Raw genomic sequence first — 23,777 nt, 5'->3', positions numbered from 1 at the left:
ACTAACGGCCACGTCTTCTGCTACAGAGGCCATCCAGATAAAAGAGAACACGGCGTAGGACTCCTAATCCATAAGGACATAGTGGGTAACACTGACGAATTCTACTGCACGGAGAGGGCAACAGTCGTCGTAATAAAGCAAAATAAGAGATATAGATTAAAGGTAGTACATGCCTACGCTCCAACCTCCAGTCATGCCTTTGACTAAATCGAACAGTTTTATGAAGGTGTTGAATTAGCAATGACAAAGGTGCAAACTCAGTATACTGTAGTCATGGGCGACTTCAATGCAAAAGGGGGGAAGAGCAGGCTGGTGATTTAGCAATTAGCAACCACGCCATCGATTCTAAGGACCGCCAGAAGAGATATGTTAGAATTGGCCGAAAGAAATGCACTCCGAATAATTAATACCTTCTCCAGGAAGTACAGTAAGAGGAAGTGGACCTGCAAAAGCCCTAACGAAGAAAGAAAGATTACATAGATTTGATACTCTCTGCTGATCCCAATATAGCTCAGGATGTAGGATTGTTAGGTGGGGTTAAGGGCAGTGACCATCGGTTAGTGAGGTCTAGGATTCCTCTCAGTTTCAAAAGAGAAAGAGGAAAATTATTAAGGAAGAAAGAGGCTAACCTAGACCCAGTAATGGTAAAAGAAGACCATTTCAGGCTGCTTCTTGCAAGCAAATGTGCAGGTTTTGAACAGTAAGAGTGAGAGTGAACAAACGTTTAATAATCCGAATCAGTGAGAAAGAGCTCTTTCTTCACCCTAGGCGGGTGGCCTCCTCAGTCCAGGTAGCCATTGGCTTCTGCTGCTTCCCTGACCTGGTTCACCAGCTTTCGCTGGTCCTCCAAGTCTGCGGCCGCGAGCATCGCATCCCATGATTCTTGGTGGTTTTCTTGTGTGCTTTTGTTTTCAGCTCTTGATTGAGCTTCTTGATTATTGGGTTAGGCAAGGTTAGGACACCCCATCAACCTGTGACAAATGGTGTCCGGTGCACAGCAGGACAGGCAAAGCTATGAGGATTGGGTCGGGTACATTCTATGCATTATAATGACGTGTACATAGGAGTTTGTTTGAAGACGCCGCAGAGCAACATGCCTCTTCTCTAGTTAAACTTGGGTGCAGTAAGGGGTATATCGTTCTTTCAAATTTGTAATGCTGCAGGATATCCGAGTATTTTTTGGAAATATCCTCGGAGCTTGTCCCCTTTCGGAACCCCTTGAGCAGGAAAGCCCGGCTTATATGAAGATGAAACTAAAATAGAGGTAATGAAGGGGGGGGGGGGGGGGGGGGGACCGTGACTAGGCTTAGTTAATAAACAGCAATTCCACAGTCACAAAGCTGTTCGGAGCCACAAAGATGGTGCTTAGGCAAAAGGAAGTTCTAGCCATCATTCCAATGCTGGGTGAATCGCCTTGCTTGCACCTGCCGTATCGACATTAGCGCCGCAGTTCCGTCTAGTAGTGACTGTATCAAACTCTATGCTTAAAACTTGTAAACTACTAGTTTGCCATCAGGTTACTAGGTGGCGCCACCACCCTGTTAAACACGCTCGCTATTGAGGCCAGATACGTATAAAAATGCCTCGAACTCGGCAAGAAAGCTCCGTTTTAAAAGATTTGAAACAACGAACCTCACAATACACATAGCGGAGGCTTACTCACTGGTTCGAGTAACAGGTTCCAAGAGCGGTCATGGCGTAACGTCTTCGTCCATGCACAGTAGATAAAAAGCTGGCGTACATCGCCGAACACCACTACAACTTTGAGGCATACGGAATTTAATGCGACAGTTTTGTGATGTCTTATAATGGTTTAGCATCTGTGGATGGTGGCGATGGTGCATGGTATTTCCCCGCTGCATGGCGCTGACGGTTGCGGGGCGCGTTCGCCGCCGAAGTCCCCTGTGCGTATTGTGCAGCCCAGCAGGCTGGAGACGAAGCAGTCGTCTCCTGGCGCGGCCACGCGAAAGACAGAATGGTTACGTATGGTGAAATCCTCGTGCATTACCGCAAGGCATAAATGAACTACCCACCTCCTGACAAGTCACTAAATAAGTACCAATCGACAATACGGCGATTATTACAGACACGCACATTCCCCACAACCTCGCTGTACAGTCACATCTACCCAGATGTTTACACACCCCAATACAAAGCGTGCGGGGTGGCTCGCGCCGACCTCGACCACATAATCTGGGCATGTCCCGCAGCGACACACACCACTAAACACAGAACCAACCCTACGTTTAAAATCACAGCGCCGGAGCAGTGGGAGGCAGTGCTGCTCAGCGCATGCCCGGAGAACCAACTGTGGGAAGTCCGGTTGCCCGACGACGCCGCCAAGACAAGGCCTGGCGGCCGCCTGAGGAAGAGCTCCGGTGGGGCTAGTCTCTCCGCTCCCGCCCCCCCTTGACCCCAGCATGTATATTAACGCGACAGCGTTAAGCGGGTGCTACATGGGGCGTTTTTCTCATGCGATTATCGCGCGCCAAAAAAAAAAAAAACGCGCTGGCGGGACGCCAGCTACATGAGGCGTACGAGCGGCGAACGCCGCCTCAGTGTGGCCAGAAAAGGCAAAAATGTTTTGGCTATCACTAAATGAACGAACAATGCTTATATGTTGTTTGCTTCCTTGCTTGTGCTGTCCCACAATATGGGACGTTTCTGTATCGCGCCTATAAATTTGTCGTTAAAGTGATGCTTTCGCCGACGTAGCCATGGCGCTGACCAGCACACACGCCCGAAGTGTTCAAGGAACGGCAAGGAACGGTGAGACGGCTGGCCGCTCCCGCCGAAAACAGACGGAAGTGACTCCGACAGGCACTTCTGGTAGCGTGAGACGCGTGCGCGCCGCGTCAAAATCTAGCCGGTCCTGATCGGCGGCGCCGGGCGTTTTTCTTGACGCCGGGCGTGAAATCGGCGCCGTGAGGCGAAAATCGCCTCAAAAACGCTCCATGTATTCCGGGCTTTAAGGAGCTCGTGTTGCAGAAAAGTCGTCGGCGTCGGCGGCGTTGGCCGTGAGCGATAAATCCCAGAAGGCACTTCATAAATAAAAAACATCTTGCAAGATGGGCTGGTGCGAATCGAACCAGGGTTTCCGGAGTGTGAGACGGAGACGCTACCACTCAGCCACGGTTTCGTTCCTTCAAGACGGGACAAAATCGCCTCTAGTGAATGCGGTGTTGCCTTAGAAACGCGCCGTAGAAAGTTATACTGTGGTGTATATCGGTAATTATGACAATGTAACTTACAGAAGTCGCAGTTTCACGAGTAGCGAAGTACGTTTCCGCTACATTTATTCTGCGCTCTGCCCACACGCAGAGCCATCTTGCAGCAAACACAGAAGGCCCCCTCCTCGCAATGTACGGCGCTGCCCCGACACGTGGCGCGCCACTCGCCCCATGATCGCGTCCGCCTTCATGGCGCGTCGGGGCCCGGCTAGCTATGCCGATCGCGACGTTTGGCTGGCGTAGCGCGTTTGAGTAGGCACTGCGAACGGGGTGCGATAACGCTATCGCGTTCCACTTTTGAAGGCGAAGCTTAAGCGTCCTCCACATTTTTAATAAATATTTCTCTCTCACTTGTCGAGATATGCCGTTTGATCTTGTCGGCTAACCACAGCGTCTCTTAGACGGACTCTCACGGCGCACGGTGAGCAAGATCTGTATGACGTTAAAGCGAATGGTAGAAGGCGTATGTGGCTTCCGTGAAGCAAAAGGTCACGCAGAAAGAAACTCTTCTGAGAGTTGCCTAAGTATGCGTAAGCATTGTGCCACTTGGTCATCTCCACGCAGCCCGGCGTCATTATGAACGCAAATGAAACTTGATCCGACCAGAAACGACAGAGCTGCGGCGACACAAACTTCTGCGGATGGCGGCGCAAGGTGAATCGACGCAAGCGAACTACTGCAGGTCGCCGCGCCAGGTGCGCGGATGACGTTCCGGTCATTATAAGTCGTTGTCGCTCTTTAGCGCCTTATCCATCCGCGTCGAACCATTATCAACCGTGATGAACCACAGGCAGCGGGTGCGCATGTCGGCGGTGCGTGCCCCAACATGAAAGCGATTTGTGATGGAGATATAGAGCGCATAGTGAAGATAGCTTCGTGTGCACTCTGTTCTCGCCACTTAGTTCGCGTTGAAGCGAGACGCATGGGCCCCTATCCTGGTAGGGATCTGCGATGGGGGCCGAGTGCCGTGAGTGCCGATAGCTTCGTGAGCGCTGTGTTCTCGCCGATTTATTAGCATTGAAGCGAGAGGCAGTACGAAGGTGAATTTGCTCGCTGCTGAGGGCGTTACCTAGAAAGCGATCGTCTTACGTGACGGACGGACGGTTTTACTTGTTGAGCAAGCATAGAGGGAGAGAGAAAGCACTTTATTTGCACCCGTCAGAGAGTATGGGCGATCGGGGTGAGACGCAGCTCCTCCTTTCACCGTCTACCTCCCCCCTAGACGTCGGCCAGAATTAGTTGGCTTCCGGCGGCGGCCTGAGCTTGACCGATTACTTGTTTTTGGGCTTGTTCTTCCTGGCTACGAAGGGAAGATTCCCATGACTCTTTGCTCCCATGTAGATCGTTTAGCGCTGGGCAAGCCCAGAGCATGTGATTTAGGGTCGCTGTGCCTTCACAGTTCTTGCTTTGGAAGAGTGCACAGAAATGCTTACGCATTAAAAAGTGGAAAAGAAAGCGGATGTACACAGCCGTTGTCATGGCATTGTCATCGCACTACCGTCTTTCCCGTCACGCCGCTATCGTCGTCACACTGTGGTGATTCTGTTGTCGTCATGCCATATTGGTCACACTGCTATCAACGTCGCGCCATCACATCCGTAGTTTGCATTCTATCGTCGTTATACCGCCATTGTTTAGCCCCCGTCGTTGTCGTCACGCTGCCATGCTTTCTATGAATAAATATACGAAAACAATACGTAAACAGCAATTTGTGCTGCCATGATGAAGCACTGCTGTTGACGTTAGCAGTATATTTCGGAAGTACTGGTAATTCGTCCATTTCATTTTTGCGCTAACTTTGACAATCTTCTTGGAACGCTTTCCATGCACAACGTCGCCGCAGCAGAAGAGGCCGCCATCGCCCTCGCCATTTCGGCATCGAGACAGGATGACGAAGTTCATATCACAGACTGTGAATCAGCATGTCGAGCATACGCGACCGCCCATGTTCATGAAGTACCATGTGATATCCTCAACTGCCTAAACAAAATACCCCGCACTATGATATTTGGACATCAAGACCCGAAGCCGTCAGCGGGAAGCCATCGTGCGCACACAATTGCCCCAGGTCATTGCAGCAGGGAACTGCAAGAGACGACAGAGAACCCCAGTTCACGATCACTACACACTAACCATGACATTAGCGCCTTTCGAGAAGAATGATGCCGCCACTCCACCCATCCCTCTCCAGAGCTGAAGCCACGGCGTGGAGGAAACTCCTGACAAACACCTATTCTGACCTCACAGTCCTCCACCCCATGTACTCCGCTCTTTATCAACCCCTTGGTCCTTCCTGTACAGGGCGAGCTACCCTATACTAGACCACATGAGGCTGCCAAAACATCCCTAATAACCCTCCCAACCGACAAGCAACGTACGAGCAGTGGAATATGGTGCTGACCAGCTCGGCATCGGAAGATGAGCAAAAACTGATGGCCAGAGGCCAAAGCGCTGCCACTGCCACTGGGACCCTGATCTGAGAGCTTCACCTATCACGGGGATCCACCCCTCTCCTCGCCCCATCAAATCAAGTTTCTCTCTCTATGTTCTCCAATAATGTTTTTTTTTTCTGTGCTGAGCAGTGCTACTCATAAGCTTTCAACGATAGCCACTTTCAGTTTAACGTATAGGCGCACTTTGGTACGTTGCACTCACGTACGTGGCGGAACGTTGCGTCATGCGCCGCAACAACCCTTTAGGTTCCGCAAGCGCAAGTGTACGTAAACTCTCTTGGCACACCTAGAGCTAAAAGCCGCAGTTTAGACCCAAAGGTTCAGCATCGATTGCGATAGCAAATTATTAGATAACTATACGAAGCAGGGGTAGTAGTTTTATTGGCCGTTTAAACGTGTAAACATTCGCCAATTATCAAGCATAGGTTCACGTGCGCACAAGCAAACATGAACACATCTCACTGGATGACCGCGGAAACTCGCTGTTATAAACACTAGGACGAAGAAGCGCGGTAGCAGCAGTAGGCGAAGTGACCTTCGTGCTGCCTCTTGCTTCAGCCCGAACTAAGCGGTAAAAACACAACGCACACTAAGCTATCAGCACTCGGTGCACTCTGTCCCCATCGCAGATCACTCGCAAGAGAGGGCCCATGCGGGCGCGCCATATATGCAACCGCCGCCGGAGTAGAACGCCCGCCCCCCGGTGCCTAGCACGCGATGGAAAACGACGCACTTCCTACCCTCCTTCCTCCCTTGCGCGCGAGATCGATCCACCATCGTGGGCTCACCCTCGCACGCTTTCACTCACACATACATCATATCGCTGCCACGATGTTATCACCCTTGGACTTTACGTGAAACATCACGGCGGCGGCGGCGGTGGCGGAAATGCGCCAGGTGTGTCCATTAAAACAGCAACCGCTTGTTCGCAATCAATCCCATTTGTACCAAGCCAATCCAAAGCAGGCGCCCTTTGTGAGAATGTACCAAGCCAATCCAGTGATCAGTCGTCAAGTTATGAACGAAGCTGTGGTTCCTTTTTAAGCAGTGTTAACGATTGTTTGCAAGATTAAGCTTCACCATGACGCATCACAGTGTTCTTTAGGGTTTTTATTGTCTTGCGGAACTGAGCTAGGAAGATATTGAAGCTTTGCTAATGCGTACAAAAGAGTCGAGGCGTAGATGGTTTGGGAATTGTACCTGGATTGAGGAGACCACCTCCTGAGACGTACAAACCTTTCGGTCCTATTTCCGCTTTCAAAGGCTGATTCACCTATCGTCGTCAAGGCCGTACAGATCTTGCAATGTATTATCAGTGCTCAAGGTGTGCGCGTGTCGGCCTCCGAAGCTTTGTGTTTGTTTCTACGCCGGCTTGCGTGCCCGCATACGTTGTGCCACATCCAGAAGCTGTTTAGCAACAATTACACACTTATGTCAAGCGCAAACAGGGCTTTCTATCACTAGAGAAGAGGTTCGGAATATTGCTGGATGTTTTGACATGCGACAATTGTTTGAATCCTGCTGCCTTGTGGGAAAAGGACAAGATACGTTTTTATTATTATTTTTTTCGAGATGCACGTACACCATTTTGCTTTCAATATAAAATGTTCGCCTGCGTCTACGTGGGAGAAATTACATTCAAACCGTGGTGCAAACGATGAGCTGTCCATATTTGTTCAATCGACGCTCTACGTGTACAGACGTTCACGTTGTGTACAGGAAATGCTTTAATTAGAGCCATAGCTCTTTTGTTTTGCCACTCTGATTATTCAAAAAGCGCTTTCATGCGCTCATTGTATGTATGTTTGCCCATGTCAGAATGTTCTGCCCTCCGTATGAGTACTGTTAAATTAAGTTTTCTACTAACTCATTTACATGTAGGTATGTTACAGGCTGTCTACAGAAGAGGAATTGCACTGCTGGACGTTTATCGATGGAATAGCGAGGCGTATATTCTGACCCACGGAACATCAGAGTTTACTTCTCAACCGACTAAAGCGTACACGCATTGAAGTACTAAGCGCTTATGTGCACGAATGGAATCACCTGAGACCTAGATGGCCCGTATCTTGGAAGCAGACACGATGCTAATAGTTCTTCTAAATCTTGTCTACCCACTGCTGTTATTTTAAGACTGCCTAAGAATAATAAAAGGCACACTGTAGATGTTCAACATATGTTTGCGTAAACAGAATGCCTTTCGTGTCTTTTCGGCACTGAAGTCATCCATGCATTGACATAACTCGGTGTCGTTCAAAATCGAGAAACCCTTCTTTCTACTGTCGAGGCCTCTGCCATTTCTGTTTGCTTTTCATGGTGGTTTGTGACGCATTGCAGTTTATCAGTTTTTCTGTTGTCCCGAGTAGCTGCATCGCATAAACACGTTGGAACTAAATGTACAGCTAAACAATTTTCGTATGTTGAATCACTGCAACAGTTTACGGCGATGCAACATTCGTGGCTTTTGCTCATTACAGTGCTCTTCTTATAAGATGCACACAAGCGTGTGCCGTCAGTGTGAGTTTACTTCCTCAACTGTGCTCCTTTTAATTCCCTGTGTGCAGAGAAATCTTGGGTGAAAGGCACTTCTATGAAAAACTCGAATAAGTGATTCAAGGGACAATAGTTTATCATCTATGGTGACCCTGCTTACAGTTCTTGCCCACTACTGATGAAGCCATGTGGAGAAGCCGCACTTACTAGTGTGCAAGAAGAATTTAATGCATCAACGAGTGCGTTCGTCAAGCCATTGAATAGGGGTGCAGCAAGATTGTAGGCCCTCTATAACGTAAAACTATTCGAATGTTCTTATTCCAATCTCCTGACGTCAAATTTACGTAACCGCCGACGCAAGCACCAGCAGCGTTGTCTGAACAGCCCAATCAAACGCTCTCCTCGTTCATAGGAGGTCACTTTTATTTCCCTTCAAAACGAATAAAATGGCCTATATTGAGCGGTGTTTCTTCTCTAATTGGCTACAAGGAGGCGAGGAGCACACTTAAGTAGAGAGGGTATCGATGGGGCCGAGCCAGCGCACTGTAAACACACAACTGGATGAAGAGGATGGTCCTGCATCTGCGATTTGTGCGCTTTCCCTTACTTAGTTTGCGGTGGCTGGTCGAAAATCGCAGCGGCGTGCAACGGAAGGTTAAGAATGCCGCTAAAACTGTTCCTCAGTAATGAACTGTTGGCGAAGCGATGTGGTGAACGTGTCGACAGTGCTCGATAGCGTTACACGGCCACGCAAAAAGTTTTATTATAAGCAAATAAGTCCACGCTATCCGGCAGGTGTGAGTAGCCAGTGCCTGAGCGATCGGCGGCAGCCATATTTTATTCCTTTCGAAACGGGGCAGTCTCCGGCTATTAAGAAAAAGAAATCCAGTTTTGTTCGGCATATTAATGCGTCTTTAACTCGTACACGTCACTTTGACGCGGGGAGTTTTCGCGGTTTTGTGAGGTCACGTGACAGGCAGGTGAAGTGGGTGCAGCCCGAAAGCTGTTGACCAGTAGCAGAGGGCTAATGGCGAAAAGCGTCGAATCGGAAATAATGATTTTTCTTTTCTTCGGTCCAATCACGCATAACCAGTGTGTACACGTCATATCAGATGAGGAGCCATCGTGGTTTTCGTGACGTCGCGTGGCAGACAGTTATTTTTAAACCACATTTCAAAGTTGTCCTGTAGACAATTATAAATTATTCTTACCAATCTGCGCTTTGTTATGCATTTGTATTTTTTATGTTAATATTCCCCCCTACACTAATGCCCCGCACGAGTTCTGTATGTATTGTAAATAAATAAATAAATAAATAAATAAATAAGACCGCTTTTTCCAGCGGCAGCAAAACCTTGTCGCTTTGTGAGGAAACTACCGAGAAGCGGTAACGCGAGAGCGCTAAGCGGCAGGCGCCAAAGCGCCGCACAGGTAGTTTCCTCGAGGCCTTAATGAAATGCAGGCGTGCAAACACAAACATAAAAAGAAACGAGAAGAACTACTTAACATAGACTTTCTGCATCCGTGCTTACACGCTAGGCTTTCAAGAACCTGAATCCCCACCGACTTGATCAACTTTCAGTGGTTCTAAACTTCACCATAGCATTTCAACATGGCGTACCTTTGCCGATGAACCTGTGACTCCATGATGCATAGTGAAGCCCGATCAAACACCACGTCCATCAGACTGGGTTTCGAGCTGAAAGCCAAAAGAGAACACACTCAGTATGCATGAGAACAAGATATAGAACTACCGTCGGCAAGATAGAGAGAGAGATTGCCGAAAAAGTAAATTGTTTTGCTGAAATTGCAGGGCTGTGTGTGCCTTCTTTGCGCGTCTTTTCGTTAGACATCTATGGTGCACCCCTGTAACGACGAGCAATCAACAAGCCCAGCTTAATATCCTGGTAACGTTCTTATTTTCTGTGTTCTTAGTATGTTCTCAATGCGAAGCCTTATATAGGAAGCGCTCATCAAGAGCGTGCAAGCTCAGTTTCACTTTTCTGGTCCTGATTAAAAAATCAATTTTCCAATTACAACTACAGCAGAATAGTGCAGCAATCTTGATGTAAACCAAACATTATCTCTCGTAATAAAAAGTCATGAGGATATATGCAGTAGTTAATGAATGAAATGTAAAAATAAAAAATTTCTTGATTTCGTGAGGAGTTCACTTAACAGTTTGAAAATATAGCCAATCTCTGTTGTATATGCAGTAAGCATCGACTTAATGTGAGTCACGTGATCGTAGGATAATGTGGGGGTTCCGGGCCCTAAGGGCACGGAGACCACGTCAACCGCAACAGACCGTAACTCCGCCGTCTTCATGCACTGGAGGTGCGGCTACCGAGCAAATGGCGCACAACTGGCGCAGAATCGCACGCTCATTGGTGCAATAATTGGGCACCGGGCGCCGCTCGCCACTCTCCATAGCTCCTAGGAGCTGCTCTCGGGCTGCAAACATGCCTCGACCAAAGCAGGTGAGTGATGCTTCTGCGTCATGCGCCAGAACTGCCAGCAATAGGCAGCGTTACACAAATCTAACGGAAGAAGATAAGCAAGAACGTTAGGTGGCAAACACGCAAACAAGGAGGCAATACATAGTGCTTTGCACGACGATAATCCTTCTGTACGGAGTATCAGCCGTAATTTTTTGCCTTACATCACTAGGCAGAATTCAGGTTTAGTGAAATACGGATATTCTGGAAGGCAGGTGCCTAATATTTCTCTAACTACAGAAAGTAACTTGCTGTCAGTATTGACAAAAGAATCTCCCACACTTTCATGACCTACCAGGGCCAAGAGCAGGCACAAACAAAAATGGAAGGAACAGCAGAACCACTCTCTTTCAACTGAACATTTAATACCGGCAAGTGATCAGTATATATGTATATGTTACGCAGACCAGGCCAAACGAGAAGGGAAGAGAAAAAAATTATGCATTAACTCCACTGGAGCTAAGTATGCGTAAGCACTGTGCCACTTGCTCAACTGCACACATACGACACGACGTACGTTGTTTACCGCGACTGTCCAAGCAGTACATGGTTCATTAAATGTATGTTTTATTGGCCTTCGGATCGGTTTTGGTTCTTGATCCTACCAGTATAAGAAGCCCTTATCAAGCCTTATCGGTCATCAACCTTATAGAAGAAAATTCAACCCTGACCGACCTTCACCAACCCTTATCGCGCGTTATCAACCTTATCGTGCCCGATCCTACCTTATCAGCCCTTATCAGTCGTTATCAAGAATTTCGTAATTGCTCCGGCCCTCACCAACCCTTATCTGTCATTATAAACCTTATAGGACATGAGCCGACCCTTATAACATCTTATCGGTCGTTCTCAACCACCTCACTCTATCCGGCCCTTATAAACGCATATATGTCGTTATCAATCTTATTGGAATCCTTATCAGCTCTCTCAACATTATCGGACATGATCCTACCCTATCGGTCCTTATCAATCTTTTCAGATTTGACCCGTACCGTATAAATATTATCAGAGTTGCTCAGACCATTTAAGCTCTTATCGCAGTTTAGTACCTGATCCATCCGCATCGAACCATGATCAACCGCAATCAGACCCATATAAACCCTCATCACTACTTACCATCCTTATCAACTCACTGACTGCGTCTCTATCTGCGCTGTGCGATTACACAGACAACGGAGTACAACAAATTCATATGGTTCAGATATATTTGCCTTCTGCAAGCGTGGGTAAGACATTAGGCTTTCTGAGTTTGCGGTCATAGGTTCCACACATACCACCGCCAACGCTTTTCCTCGAATTTTAAAAGTGAAGTTTCGCTTTGCTAATCACACCTGGTTTTGTTACCGTGGATGCTGCGGCCTGGCTTTCTCTTGCCGTATAGGCCCACCAATCACAATGTAGTACGCGCGCCGCTGGCTTTTCACCTCCACCAGAAGGCGCTCGCCTCCGCGCATTCGTAAAGCCCCTCAAACTTCGTAAAGTAGCGACACTCTCCTCCTCCACCTTCACTCCTCCTCGTTCCCCCTCTCTGTCACGCTCCCTCCTCAACCATGGCGCCGCCTACACCGCTCCAGCGTAGCAAAGGCGCCAACATGCGCTCCTCGCCACTCCGTAGACGCTTCTCGAGCGTAAATGGCGTTGAAGCACGGTGCAAGGGCCCACGTGATGCTATTATACCAATAGCGACGCGGCGTCGGCCTCGGCCAGAGCGCGCGAGGAGGAGGCAGCATTCTTCAAAGCGTGGCGCTAGTTCACGAAGTTTAAGGGGCTTTACGCATTCGCTGCAGCGGTGGTGGCATTGCACTAGCATCTATACAATTGCTGAATAAAGCCATCCCTGGGTCACTCTGTGCGGACATTCAATAAACACGAACTCGTGTTTCGACTTCTTATGCACTCATACAAAGCTTCGCTATATATAGATTACAACTCGTTGGATCTGCTGTGTTTTAAACGCGTCAGCATTTCTGTGCTTACCCAACGAGGAAACCCATCCGTCCGTCCCTCCGTCTGTCCGTCACGTAGGACGATCGCTTTCAAGATAGGGCCCACAGCCGCGAGCGAATTGACCTTCGTGCTGCCTCTCACTTCAACGCGAACTAAGCGGCGAGAACACAGTGCATACAAAGCTATCAGCACTTGGCACATTATGTCCCCATTGCAGATCGCTTTCAAGACGGGGCCCGCGCGGTCGCGCCACACCCAGCCGCCGCCGGAGTACGGTTGATCACGGTTGATAATGGCTCGCATCGAGAGGAGGCAGCGTCATCGACCGTACGAGGTCTGCGTCATCGTCAGCGTCGTCGCCCTACCAGGTCATCGACCGTACATCGACGTACGAGGTCTGCCAAACGTGACATGGTTCAATTACGTCACGTGCTACAGCACTGATTGGCCAGTGCCTATCTTCCAAGAAGCAGTGGCATCATCCAAACGCACCATCATCCAATTTGAAGATAAAGAAGAAACGCAACAAGAAGAACCAAACAAGAGGCAGTGTACATAATAAATGTTGTATATTTTGCTGCATGAGCAAAATCTATCTCGCCATTTCATCCCACGTCCACATATTCTAGAAGTTACGTATAATACAAGTGAATGTTGCTGCTACTCGCCTCTTCGTCGTCTCATGTTGGTCTCAGTTAAAATTTCGGTGTTGCAACCGCGCTCTCCATTTCACGATTATTTCTCGGTGCTTCTCGCAATTATTCTAAACACGGCAGCATACGACGACTCAGCACGTAATTAGTATCAAATGCTTACGCATCATTTAGATAACTCCGACTGGAAATTCCGCGTGTAATTTTTTTAGAGCGCAGCTCTTTGGCGTCCGTTCCTGGGTTTCGCGTCGTCGTCGGCGTTGTCGTCGGCCTCGTAACCAGCTCCGCCCCCTTTCATCCCCCCAGCGCTAGCAGCGACCGACTGATACCGCTGGATGCCGCTGACGCAGCTAGAGAGTCAAGATAACGTGACTGCATAGAACACCGTCGCCGCCATGCAGAAAGAGGAGGAAAGGGTCCCCCCCCCCCCTGTTCTTGTGTGGCGGATAGGGTGCTCTTCAGTTGCCGACGCGCCGGTTATTTCACGTAGGCCCCGGCACGTCGACGAATACGTGACCACCTTCCCACGGCTAGACCTGGTTCTTAGCGCTGCGGAAGCGAGGGTATCTTATTGTTTGTGTCGGCATCGGCGGCGTTGTCCCTGAAACCAACTCCGCAGCTGGGGTTGACTCACTATCGGCGTCAGCGGCATCAGTCAGTCGCTGCTATCTCTTCCCTCCTCCCTTTATCGTGTTGTCCGCTTGCTGCGCGCGCTTCTGCCCCCATCGTTTGCCGCTGGGTGTACACGCCGCCCCCCTCCCCCCTCTTCCTGCGAGTCTCCGGTTGTCAAAGCGCCGGCTCGAACTTAATTCCTTTCTTCGCTCCTCCTCCAATGCAACCCCTGTGCGGTGGCAATCAGAGAGCCAGATCGGTGGCGGCGGATCTGTATATGTGCACCACCCGAGCCGAAATGGCCGCTGCCGTTCGCCCTGTGCGGTGGCAATCAGAGAGCCAGATCGGTGGCGGCGGATCTGTATATGTGCACCGCCCGAGCCGAAATTGCCGCTGCCGTTCGCCACTGCGAAATTATCTGCCAGTTCTTTCTGAGCCATGAGCGAGACGACCGATGGGACTTTAATGTTGACATAAAGACAAACAGCAATTTCCTAACACTTATGCGGGAGAACATCCCGTTCCTCTCGCTCGTAACGCGTCCCACGGCTGTGACAACCTCGCGAGGCACTTGTATAGATCTCGTCTTTGAGAATCAAGCATTGGTGTACCAAGTCGAACATATATCAGTCTATTTCTCCGACCACAAAGCTTCCTTCATGACTGTCAAGAACTGTTAGTGGAGTCTTTGTTAAAGGAATACGTGTGAAAAATAAAAAAAAAATTCTGTGATAGCGCATACATGTGTTGCTCGATTTCTTTGCCTCAATCTATCGAAAAGGTGAAACAGCTTATTTGCTGCGCTCAAATTTCGCATTAGGAAGTAACGTAATCGTCGGTAATTTTTTTCTTTCGAATTTATTCTTTTTTTTCTCTCTCTCTCCCTATAGAGCGCACCGTGTTAGGCTTTACGGACGTACCGACAGACCGACGGACACATTGCCAGGGTGAGTCGCCTAAGAATGCTTACGCATTAAAAGAAGAATAACCGAAAACCATCTTTTACAACAGCACTGCTTGTTGGCCTAGTTGGTGCTTGCTAAAAGACATGTTTTTTGCCGCAATTTAACACACACAGAAGGAAAGCACAATTTACAACAGCTACACAGCAAACCCATGGCAAAAAATGTGAACTAAAAACGTACATTCATCCCTTCCTATCGAAATAGTGGAATTACATATGCACTCATGTGGGTATTTACGAGTTTGAAATTCTTCAGCTGTATTACTTGTAAACTGATCCTATATTTGTCGCGTGTCTGCACTAAACCTTAAGTTGAAAAATAGCGTTTCTGTGGTAGCATCCTTTCCAACCTATAGACCGTTTTATCGGCGAGTAGGAACGTAGCCTCGAACCAGGGCGCCGCGCCGCTCTCCCCCTCGCACTGGTAGGGGCGGATTCCGTTTTCTCCCAGCGACAGCTTGGAAAGGTAGCTGGTTAATTGCGAATTAGTGCGATTCTAACGTGTCCTGTCTGGGATTTCTGCGATGTCAGATAACTCAATGTCGACGGGCTACCACTCTGCTGTATTCGGCTGCAAAAATAACTTTGGGAAGCAAGCGTGAAGTGCATCTTCAGCCGCGGCGACTTCGTGGACACCGCCGCTGCGATAGCAGAGAAGCGTCCGCTTTGTATTGTAAACATTATAAACAGAAAAGACTTCATGCCATCGCGTGTATGTTCGGAAGATTTTGTTCCCCAGTAAGCGCTCGGCGACGAACTTGGAACTGGGCACCCATGATCAAACTGGGATGTGAATGAAAGGTGCGCATTCGAGTCGGTCAACTACAGCGAATGGATGAAGCTATTTCTTCGTGCACGCACATTAAACTTATCCTGGTCAAACGTGCTCGAAGATTATGATGCTTGGCTACCAACGTTCTGGCGGAAGTTGACCGAGGACGTATTATGAGAACAGTACGTGCAGAGTAAGAAATGAAGGTGTGTTCTTTTCCATTCTGTAACCATAGTCATGCCTACCGTGTGCCGGCCGGCCCTAGTTCCCGTGGGCTCTCCCGTACTTCCGAATCTCGCTGGCAAGCTGTCGACGCTGCTCATCGCGCGCCGTATTACTGAAGAAAATAAAGTTGTCGTTGCAAAGAGGAGTTCGTTTTTCAGCTCACTCGAGTAGGCGAGGTGTCCTTGCACGCACAGGCACCATTCGAGACCTACGAGTGCGCATACTCTTTCAACGCGTCGCGTGTGTGTGGTTCATCGTGGCATATTCGCAATCACTATCATCAGCCCATATTATCCATGTTAACAGCCCTTTCGATCGAGTTATTTTACAGTTCTTTATTTTGTAAAGCTTGATGCCCGGGTGCCAGATAAATAATGTTTAGAAAATCGTACCGCGAGAATTTTAGGACCACCAAAGCTAGCAAAATGTGCTCCCTCGGAGCTTCGCAGTTACCTGGATTGGGGTGTACGCTGGTGCGGCACATCGCATGACACATGGAGACACCTCTGAATGTTGTCGCCTTAGTGATACCTTAATAGAGTTCAAGGCTAGACATACAATAATAACACGTTACATGTATACTCTACGTATCGACAGTGTTCAGACTTGACTCGCCTCCTATTTCGATCGTGGGGACAGCTGTGGGAGCGCCTCTATGCCCGTCGCCATTCGATATTGCGGCTATACCGAAGCTAAAAGCTTAGTGACAACACGCTAAGAAGTTTCCCAATCCAAATAACTTGTTGACACCTCTCGGGAAAGCGCGAAAAACTTGCCGCTGGTCGTCAACAGCAGGTTCGCCGTGCGCCCTCCAGCGCGATCGCACATACCAGCATGGCGCCACACGATAGACGGCGCTGCGATCGCAAAATGGCGGCGCCCTCAATAAAACGGTCTATTAAATCCTTGGATGTTAGTGTGAAAACGACGAACTGATCATTAGGCCTGCCGTAATAGGGCGCTCAGGATTAATTTTGACCAGACGGGGTTTCTGTAACGTACACCCAATGCGCGGTACCCGGACCGTTTGGATTTTGTCCCCACGGAAATGCGGTGGGCACGGCCGGGATTTGATCTCGCGACATCGTGGTTAGCAGCGCAATGCTATAGCCGCTAAGGCACCACGGCGGGCATTTTCCCTGCATCTATCTCTACTGTGCAATGCTTCAAAATGGAAGTAATCCAACTCGCCCAGATTCCTACTGAGGTTAAGCTCCCATACGTAAGATAATGCTAAATCCACACGGGCCTTACCTCAAGAAATCAAATACGTCGCAGCAGTAGATGCTCAGTCGCTTGTCCATTGTCTGGAAGAAAAAGTGGTAACCCTGTTGGCATTCAGAAAGTGTAACGTACAACTTTTGGGTCATATTCAGCTAGTTCAACCAAGAAGATTAACCTTGATGACCACTATTCCTTGCGTTTTGTGTACGTGATAGTAGTTCTGCTACCTCTCAAGTTTGTCGGCGTTGTAATGCCGTTTGAAACCAAGCATGCATGTTAGCACTCCTACTTGCAAACATTATGAAATCTGGTCTTTTGCCTCACACATGTGCATAATCATTTTCCCCCTAATTTTACAACAGTCACGCAACGGCTTTTTGTGCCGCCAGCTGTTACACTGCTGTGGAACGTGCTACGAAAAGCAAAACCAACGGCTGTATCAGTGTGCAGAATTACATCTGCCTTAGACGAAGACATACTGGGAATCATTGATAACGCGGTTCACTAAGAAAAAAAAAATTCAAGGATTAAGCAGTAGTGTTTCAATCGCCGTAGATAGCAGTGACAAAGTGCACTGGACTGATAGAGTTTTCTGCGTTTACTGAATTTCCTTTTAAATACTCGAATTATTTTTACCATCTTAGGACTCATAGGAAATCTTCCTAACGCAATGAAAGTGAGAAAGTGTTTATCACGGAGCGTAGCAGATATGCAATCAACGACAGATCGAAATAACTTAGTTTCCGCACCATCATAGTGCGGAAACTAAAATAACCCGGGTTCTTCATTGATACTATTGCGCTAGCGAATTCATTTTTAGGGACCGGATTGCGTTAAAAGTAAGGAGTAAGTGCTGCAGTTGACAGCTGGATAAGGCCACTGACCCACTTGTATTTCAGGAATATAGCAATGGCGGACGCCAGACTGCAATAGCAGCCGCTGAATTTATTAGCCGTTATTAAGCGGTTGTCTATTACTTTATTGGACACGATTGCCGTGGTATTATTGGCTTCTTTTCTCTTTTCTTGCTATGAGCTTCGTTTATGACCACCCCTATTATCATTGTTATCGTTAACTGCTTGCGTTATGTTTCTGGGAAAGCACTGTTTCTAATAATATTCTAATAGTTTTGTAAAATAATATTTCTACTTTTTCTAAAAAGCTTCAAGTTTGGTGTTATATGCGCAGTTTTGTAATCTGTATATATAATTTTTATGATCAGTGCACCTGAGGAGGGAATTTATTAGTTACAGTTTTGTTTTAAAACGAGTACTTGTGAACCATTTGCTTACTGAGCTTCTCTTACGGGATATTGCAATTTTTCGGTGAAACAATGACATTTTTCGTCACCTGTTAAAGCAAGGCAAACGAAATTCCCGTTCTCTCGCGATAGAAACTGGCAAATTAACGCGGTGTTGTGAATAGATTTTGCCGTGGGTTGCCATATATGCTAACATTTCATTGATGGCGCTAGCGCGAAAAGATGGCGGTAGCGAGCATGCATGGTCTGGCATGTCACATGGCAATAGTTCCGATGGACCAGTTAACGAATACGGGAATATTTTATTACAGCAGACTCCGTGCAATTCACACACCAACTTGGTACGTTGGTGATTTGCACGCGTTGATGCACTGTATTATTTTTTTGTTTTTTCCTAATTTCCTAACTGTCAAATTTTCATAACAATTCTGATGATCGTGGTGTGTTTGTACGTGTGTCATGTACTGTGCCGCTGCCAGAACGCAGGGGCCAGGCGCTGCGGGTGTCGTCAGCTTATCAGGAGGCAGCCTTTTTACGCAGTCCTAGCACTTCTATTGGCGTATAGTTTGCGGAATTATCAAATTTGACCACATTTGATAAATGAATTTTCCAAAATTCTGGCAGCTATGAAAATTAGGAGCAAGGCAGGATTGGGCAAGCAATTAGAAAAACAAGCGATTCTCATGGTGCTTTGCGACATTGCATACAACAGTTTCTGATGACTGCATTATTCAGTACAGCACAAATATTTCTAGCTTGCACCTATTATTGGGTTAACGTGTGCGTTCGGCATTTTCTTTTTTTTTTCGTACTGCTTTCGACAGCCCGCTCCTTTGCAGGCTCTGTTGTCGACTTCTTGCACGAGCGGCTTCACTAACTCAAAATCTTAACTAAACATATCGTAACTTTATGATTTACCTGAAAAATTTTACAACTGGTGGTGGGGCAATAACTTTCCGTAGCCGTGAGGTTGTTTTCACAGAAAAATTCATCGATCGCTTGTTGCGTAATTTCTATAGCGATGACAGTGTGACCTATCTCGTAGAACCTGTGAAAGAACAAAATAATGAAGAAGCAACACTTACACTGGCAAACAAAGCTGAAGCTAGAGGCTCACCATTTCATCTCGAGCATTTTTCCACACATGGGAAAAAAGACACGAAGTTCTCTCTTCGACGTTCTGAATTGATCTCCAAATTCTCTCAGGTACCTGAAATGTAAGGCAATTATATATTAAAGAGGCAGAGTGCTGTACTAAGCCACGCAATTCACCCATATACCTGTGCCTGAAGTAGCTTTCCTGATAAAATCATAACAGTCATGTAAGATTAGTCCAGCTACGTTGTCCTGAATGAGTTTTCGCCTCGTATCTAACCATAAAAAACTTCCATAAAGTTCGCCTTGCCTGCCGAAGCGTCCAGATGTGCGCGTGAAACAAGCTTCCCCCAGTTTCACGTGGCGGAAATAATATGTTCCGTGCCTTGGGACTACTTGCCCCATCATGCGACATCGATGACCCACGTGACCACCACCATCGGGCACGGTGGCACCAGCGTAATAGCGGTCACCACTCTGTTTGTCGTCATCGTGCAGGTACGAAGAAGATATGCTTACTGCACTCATCCTAGTGGCCAGTTGTTACTGGCGCTGCCGTGCCCGCGCATTTGTGCATGCTTATTGACATGACGCTATTCTTAATGAAACTGATTTCACTCGCAGGGGATATTGAAAACAATCCAGGCGCTGATATAACAAAAATTGCAACAAACATGGAACAAGTTGCAGCCTATAAAACGAAATTAAGAGGGACGGCTTGTTGACATAGTAGAGAAAAATCTAGATGCCCTCTCACGCCTTGAACCGAAGATATTATCGTGCCTAAAAGGAATAGAAGACATGCATCAGGTTACAAAAGAAAAACCGGCAAAAGGAATGGACCAGTTTTACAACCAGAGTAGAAGATCAAACCCTTCAGTTTGCGGCATAACGGAAACAGATGGCGAAAACAGCAAGAAGCTAGAACAAACTAAATATAACGATTATCCAAGACACTCTTTGCTTACCACGCGTTGCCACAGAGCGAGTTCATCCTCTCGGCAAAACCAAGTCACCACAAATAGAGCACAATTATAATTAGGCTTCTCGAATCGAGACAGAAATCAATAATATTCGGAAAGGGACCCAAGGTGAAAAATGCCGGTCCGTCTATGGGGAAAGACGTGTCTAAAAGAACTCGAGACATAAGAAAAAGGCTGAGGGATAGCGATAAGGAAAACCGAGAAAGTCATGACAAGGGACCCTATGTCGCGAATCTATTCAAATCTGTTTTTATTCCAATCTCCTGACGTCCAATTTACGTAACCGCCAACGCAAGCATCGGGCTGTGACCCGCAGCGTTGTTTGAACTGCCCAATCAAATGAATCAAATGCTCTTCTCGTATATATGAGGCCACTTTTGTTTGCTATAATAGAATTGCCTACTTTGGCTTGTTTTTCTTACCTAATTAGCTGACAAGAGACGAGGAGGACGCAGAAGCGGAGAGGGCTCCGGTGGAGCCGAGTTAGCGCTGTGAAACTACATAACCGGGGGAGCAGGGTGGTGCCGGCTTCTGGCATTGGCCCGCTTACCCTGGCTTAGATTGCGGTGGCTGATCGAAAATTGCGGCGGCGTGCAACGGAATGTTACGAATACTGCTAAAACTGATCCTTGGCTAAGGTCACTTGACAGAGCGACATCGTAAAAGTGACGAAAGGGCTCGATACGTTACAATGCCACGCAAAAAAATGTTCTCATACCCAAAGAAATCCATTCTCCCCGGCAGCTGCGAGTAGCCAGTACCAGAGCGACAGGTGAGCGACATCCTCTATTCCTTTGGAACCAAGCAGCTTCCGGCTATCGAAAAATAAAAGCAGTTTTGTCCGGCATATTATTGCATCTTTGACGCATGCACGTCACTTTGGCGTGCCTAGTTTTTTTTTCGGTTTGGTGACGTCGCGTGACAGACTGGCGATGTGGCGTTTGAGCAATAGTGGAGGGCTTATTGGCTAATTGGAATAGAAACAGTTTGGAATAGCTTCACGATATAGCGCCCAAGGTGTCCTTAGACAAGCTTTACATAAGTAACCAAAGCTTAAGTTTGGACGAGCACTATAAAACGAAAAAGTTCCGCTTGGAATAAACGCTGGTAGATAGAGACCAAATACGTGAAGCCAAACACTGTCGAAGCGCTAACGTTAACTAATGTAGGCGCCAGAAGTATTTTAAGTAGGACTGACGCACTTGAAAAGCTTTTGCTTTCAAATAATCCAGATATAGCAACATTAACCGAGACCTGCCAGTCCCCGGCTATCTCAGATTTATTTGAAAGGGCGAACCATCTAGTGGTAGCCGTGCAGCTCTGCTATTAAAGACATCCCCTTCCGTTCGTACCATTACCAGATGTGAAATAGGTAGAGGCTGTATTCGGCAGAATTATCTGCAATGACACTGCCGTAATTACTGGCTGAGTTTACCAAACTCCTCACTCAAATGGAAATCGTCTTAGGGACGTATAAGATTATCTGCAGAGGCATGTACATAGTCTATGAATTATCCAGAACGCAATGCAATCTACGTCACATGCTTCCGAACCACTCATTGATTTAATGTATGTTTTTACCTATCCGGAAGTGAATCTACCAACACGGCCCGCAAGGAGCTGTAAATATATATACTTGACTTAATACTTCTCAGCGACGACTTCTAAATAAATAAATTGCAGACTAGTATTATGGAAGGCATATCTCACCCCAATATACGCATACATCAGTTACAACTGGCATGTTTATTACCAAAGACGTCCTTCAGAAACAGAGGCATGAACTTTGAAAAAGCCGCTGGTGCTACGTTTAGACTGACTGGGCCCATGAATTCACAGCATTTTCTGAAGTGGTTTCCGAACCGTCGGTAGACATTAACATCCTCTGGAATAAGTTTAAGACTATAATACATGACTGTATAACGAATGAATGAAGCTTTATTTCCCATTGAACACGGAGAAGGGCGAATTACTAAATTTATCCTGTTAAAAACGCGACAAAAGCTATCGATACACAGTCCATCGGTTACATCTGAGGCAATTCATGCCAAACGAAGTTCGAAAAGGTTACCCGTGTCTGTGAATTATAATGAAAGAAAGTAACTTCAGATGCCAAAGTGGTCTTGCGCCAATGAAGAACTGAAGTTCAAGCTATACCAGGCAGGCAAATAATACTTTAATGCTACCCTCCCTAACTCTATGAAGAATGATGCGAAATGATTTTGGAATTACTTTCGGACACGCAGTGTGTCCGTGCACGCAATTCTCTTGTTACTCGCACTCTACGGCCGCGCGGATCTCGTCGGCCGTTCGCCTCGCCGCCTGCCTCGCCACTTCGGCATACGCACGCGTATAGCCGTCAGCACGCTTAACACGGACGCTCCGCAGCGTGGCCGGACCGGCTTGGACTGACGCCAGCACCGCGAAGTGTTGTGCTCTGTTATCTCGGCATGTTTGCGGCGGCTTGCGACTGCTGGAGCGCAGCTCCATTTCACTGCTCGTCTTGTCTTTCGCTTGTGCCTGACCCGCGGCGAGAGTGCGCTCACTTGACATGTCCGTTTCGCTCGTGGCTGCGCTCTCCCGCGCGTCCAGAAAACACGTTGCAGTTTGCTTATATCGGCAAAGCGATATGGCGGGCGACAGCTCGTGCGCCCTTTCGGGTTTGGCCTCAAAGCTGGCGCTTTAAGGAAATGATCAATAGGAAAAGGAGAGCAAATGCAGGTTTGTGGCGTTTGTCATGTTTGTCATAGCGGTCGTGCTTTCGTGTATGTTGAGGCGACCATTAAAACTGAGACGATGTTCTTCCATAAGTTACGTTCGCCCACAACACTGCAGCTTGGGAAATGACCGGCGTCATCCCATTTCGCTTGCTGCATGGCCACGCGGCTACAACGACTCTGGAAGTCTTGCTTCTACCCAGTCACTCCCGCACCATGATCTCAGAAGCTGCTGAATTGGCTCGAGGCTCTGAAGAAGCTCATCAGCTTGCGCAGGTGCCTATACGCCATCATCAGCGCAACAACGCGCATAGATACAACCTTCGTCACAGAGACCTCACGCATCACCCTGTTGGTAAAGTACCTGAGAACGTGGTCGATTGGATAAACTTCAACATCGCTACTTTAACCCTTACTAGTTTAACGGACGACTTAGTCACGTCAACTATGGAGTTCTTTTCTTAATGAAGAGGAAGGCACCATCCGCCGTTCATGCGTGTGACCTCAATCAGACGCCGCTCATCTCTATTCAGCTCACAGCACCGCTCTACGCGTCGCTGACTAGTTTTGCTTTCCTTTCCGTCTCATTGCATCTCTTTTCTGCTAAGCGTGCCCCCTTAGCATCGAGCTGGTGCCTTCAAAGAGGAGAG

The 23,777-nt window shown here is 47.7% G+C and overlaps 1 protein-coding gene across 1 annotated transcript in view; it reads right to left on the bottom strand.

The window, feature by feature from the left end:
- Positions 1-23,777, bottom strand: part of LOC126516421 (thiopurine S-methyltransferase-like) — a 55,390-nt gene that overhangs the window by 13,934 nt on the left and 17,679 nt on the right. Inside the window, exons 2-5 of the mRNA XM_050166544.3 lie at positions 19,450-19,542; positions 19,251-19,380; positions 17,102-17,154; positions 9,798-9,875 (exon numbers count right to left, since the gene is read on the bottom strand). Of these exons, the coding sequence (XP_050022501.2) occupies positions 9,798-9,875; positions 17,102-17,154; positions 19,251-19,380; positions 19,450-19,542 (354 nt within the window). The remainder of the gene's footprint in view (positions 1-9,797; positions 9,876-17,101; positions 17,155-19,250; positions 19,381-19,449; positions 19,543-23,777) is intronic.

The sequence above is a fragment of the Dermacentor andersoni genome, chromosome 1 (assembly GCF_023375885.2).
Source record: "Dermacentor andersoni chromosome 1, qqDerAnde1_hic_scaffold, whole genome shotgun sequence".
NCBI lineage: Eukaryota > Metazoa > Arthropoda > Arachnida > Ixodida > Ixodidae > Dermacentor > Dermacentor andersoni.
Note: the sequence above shows the minus strand (reverse complement) of the source record. Positions and strands in the feature narration are given on the sequence as shown.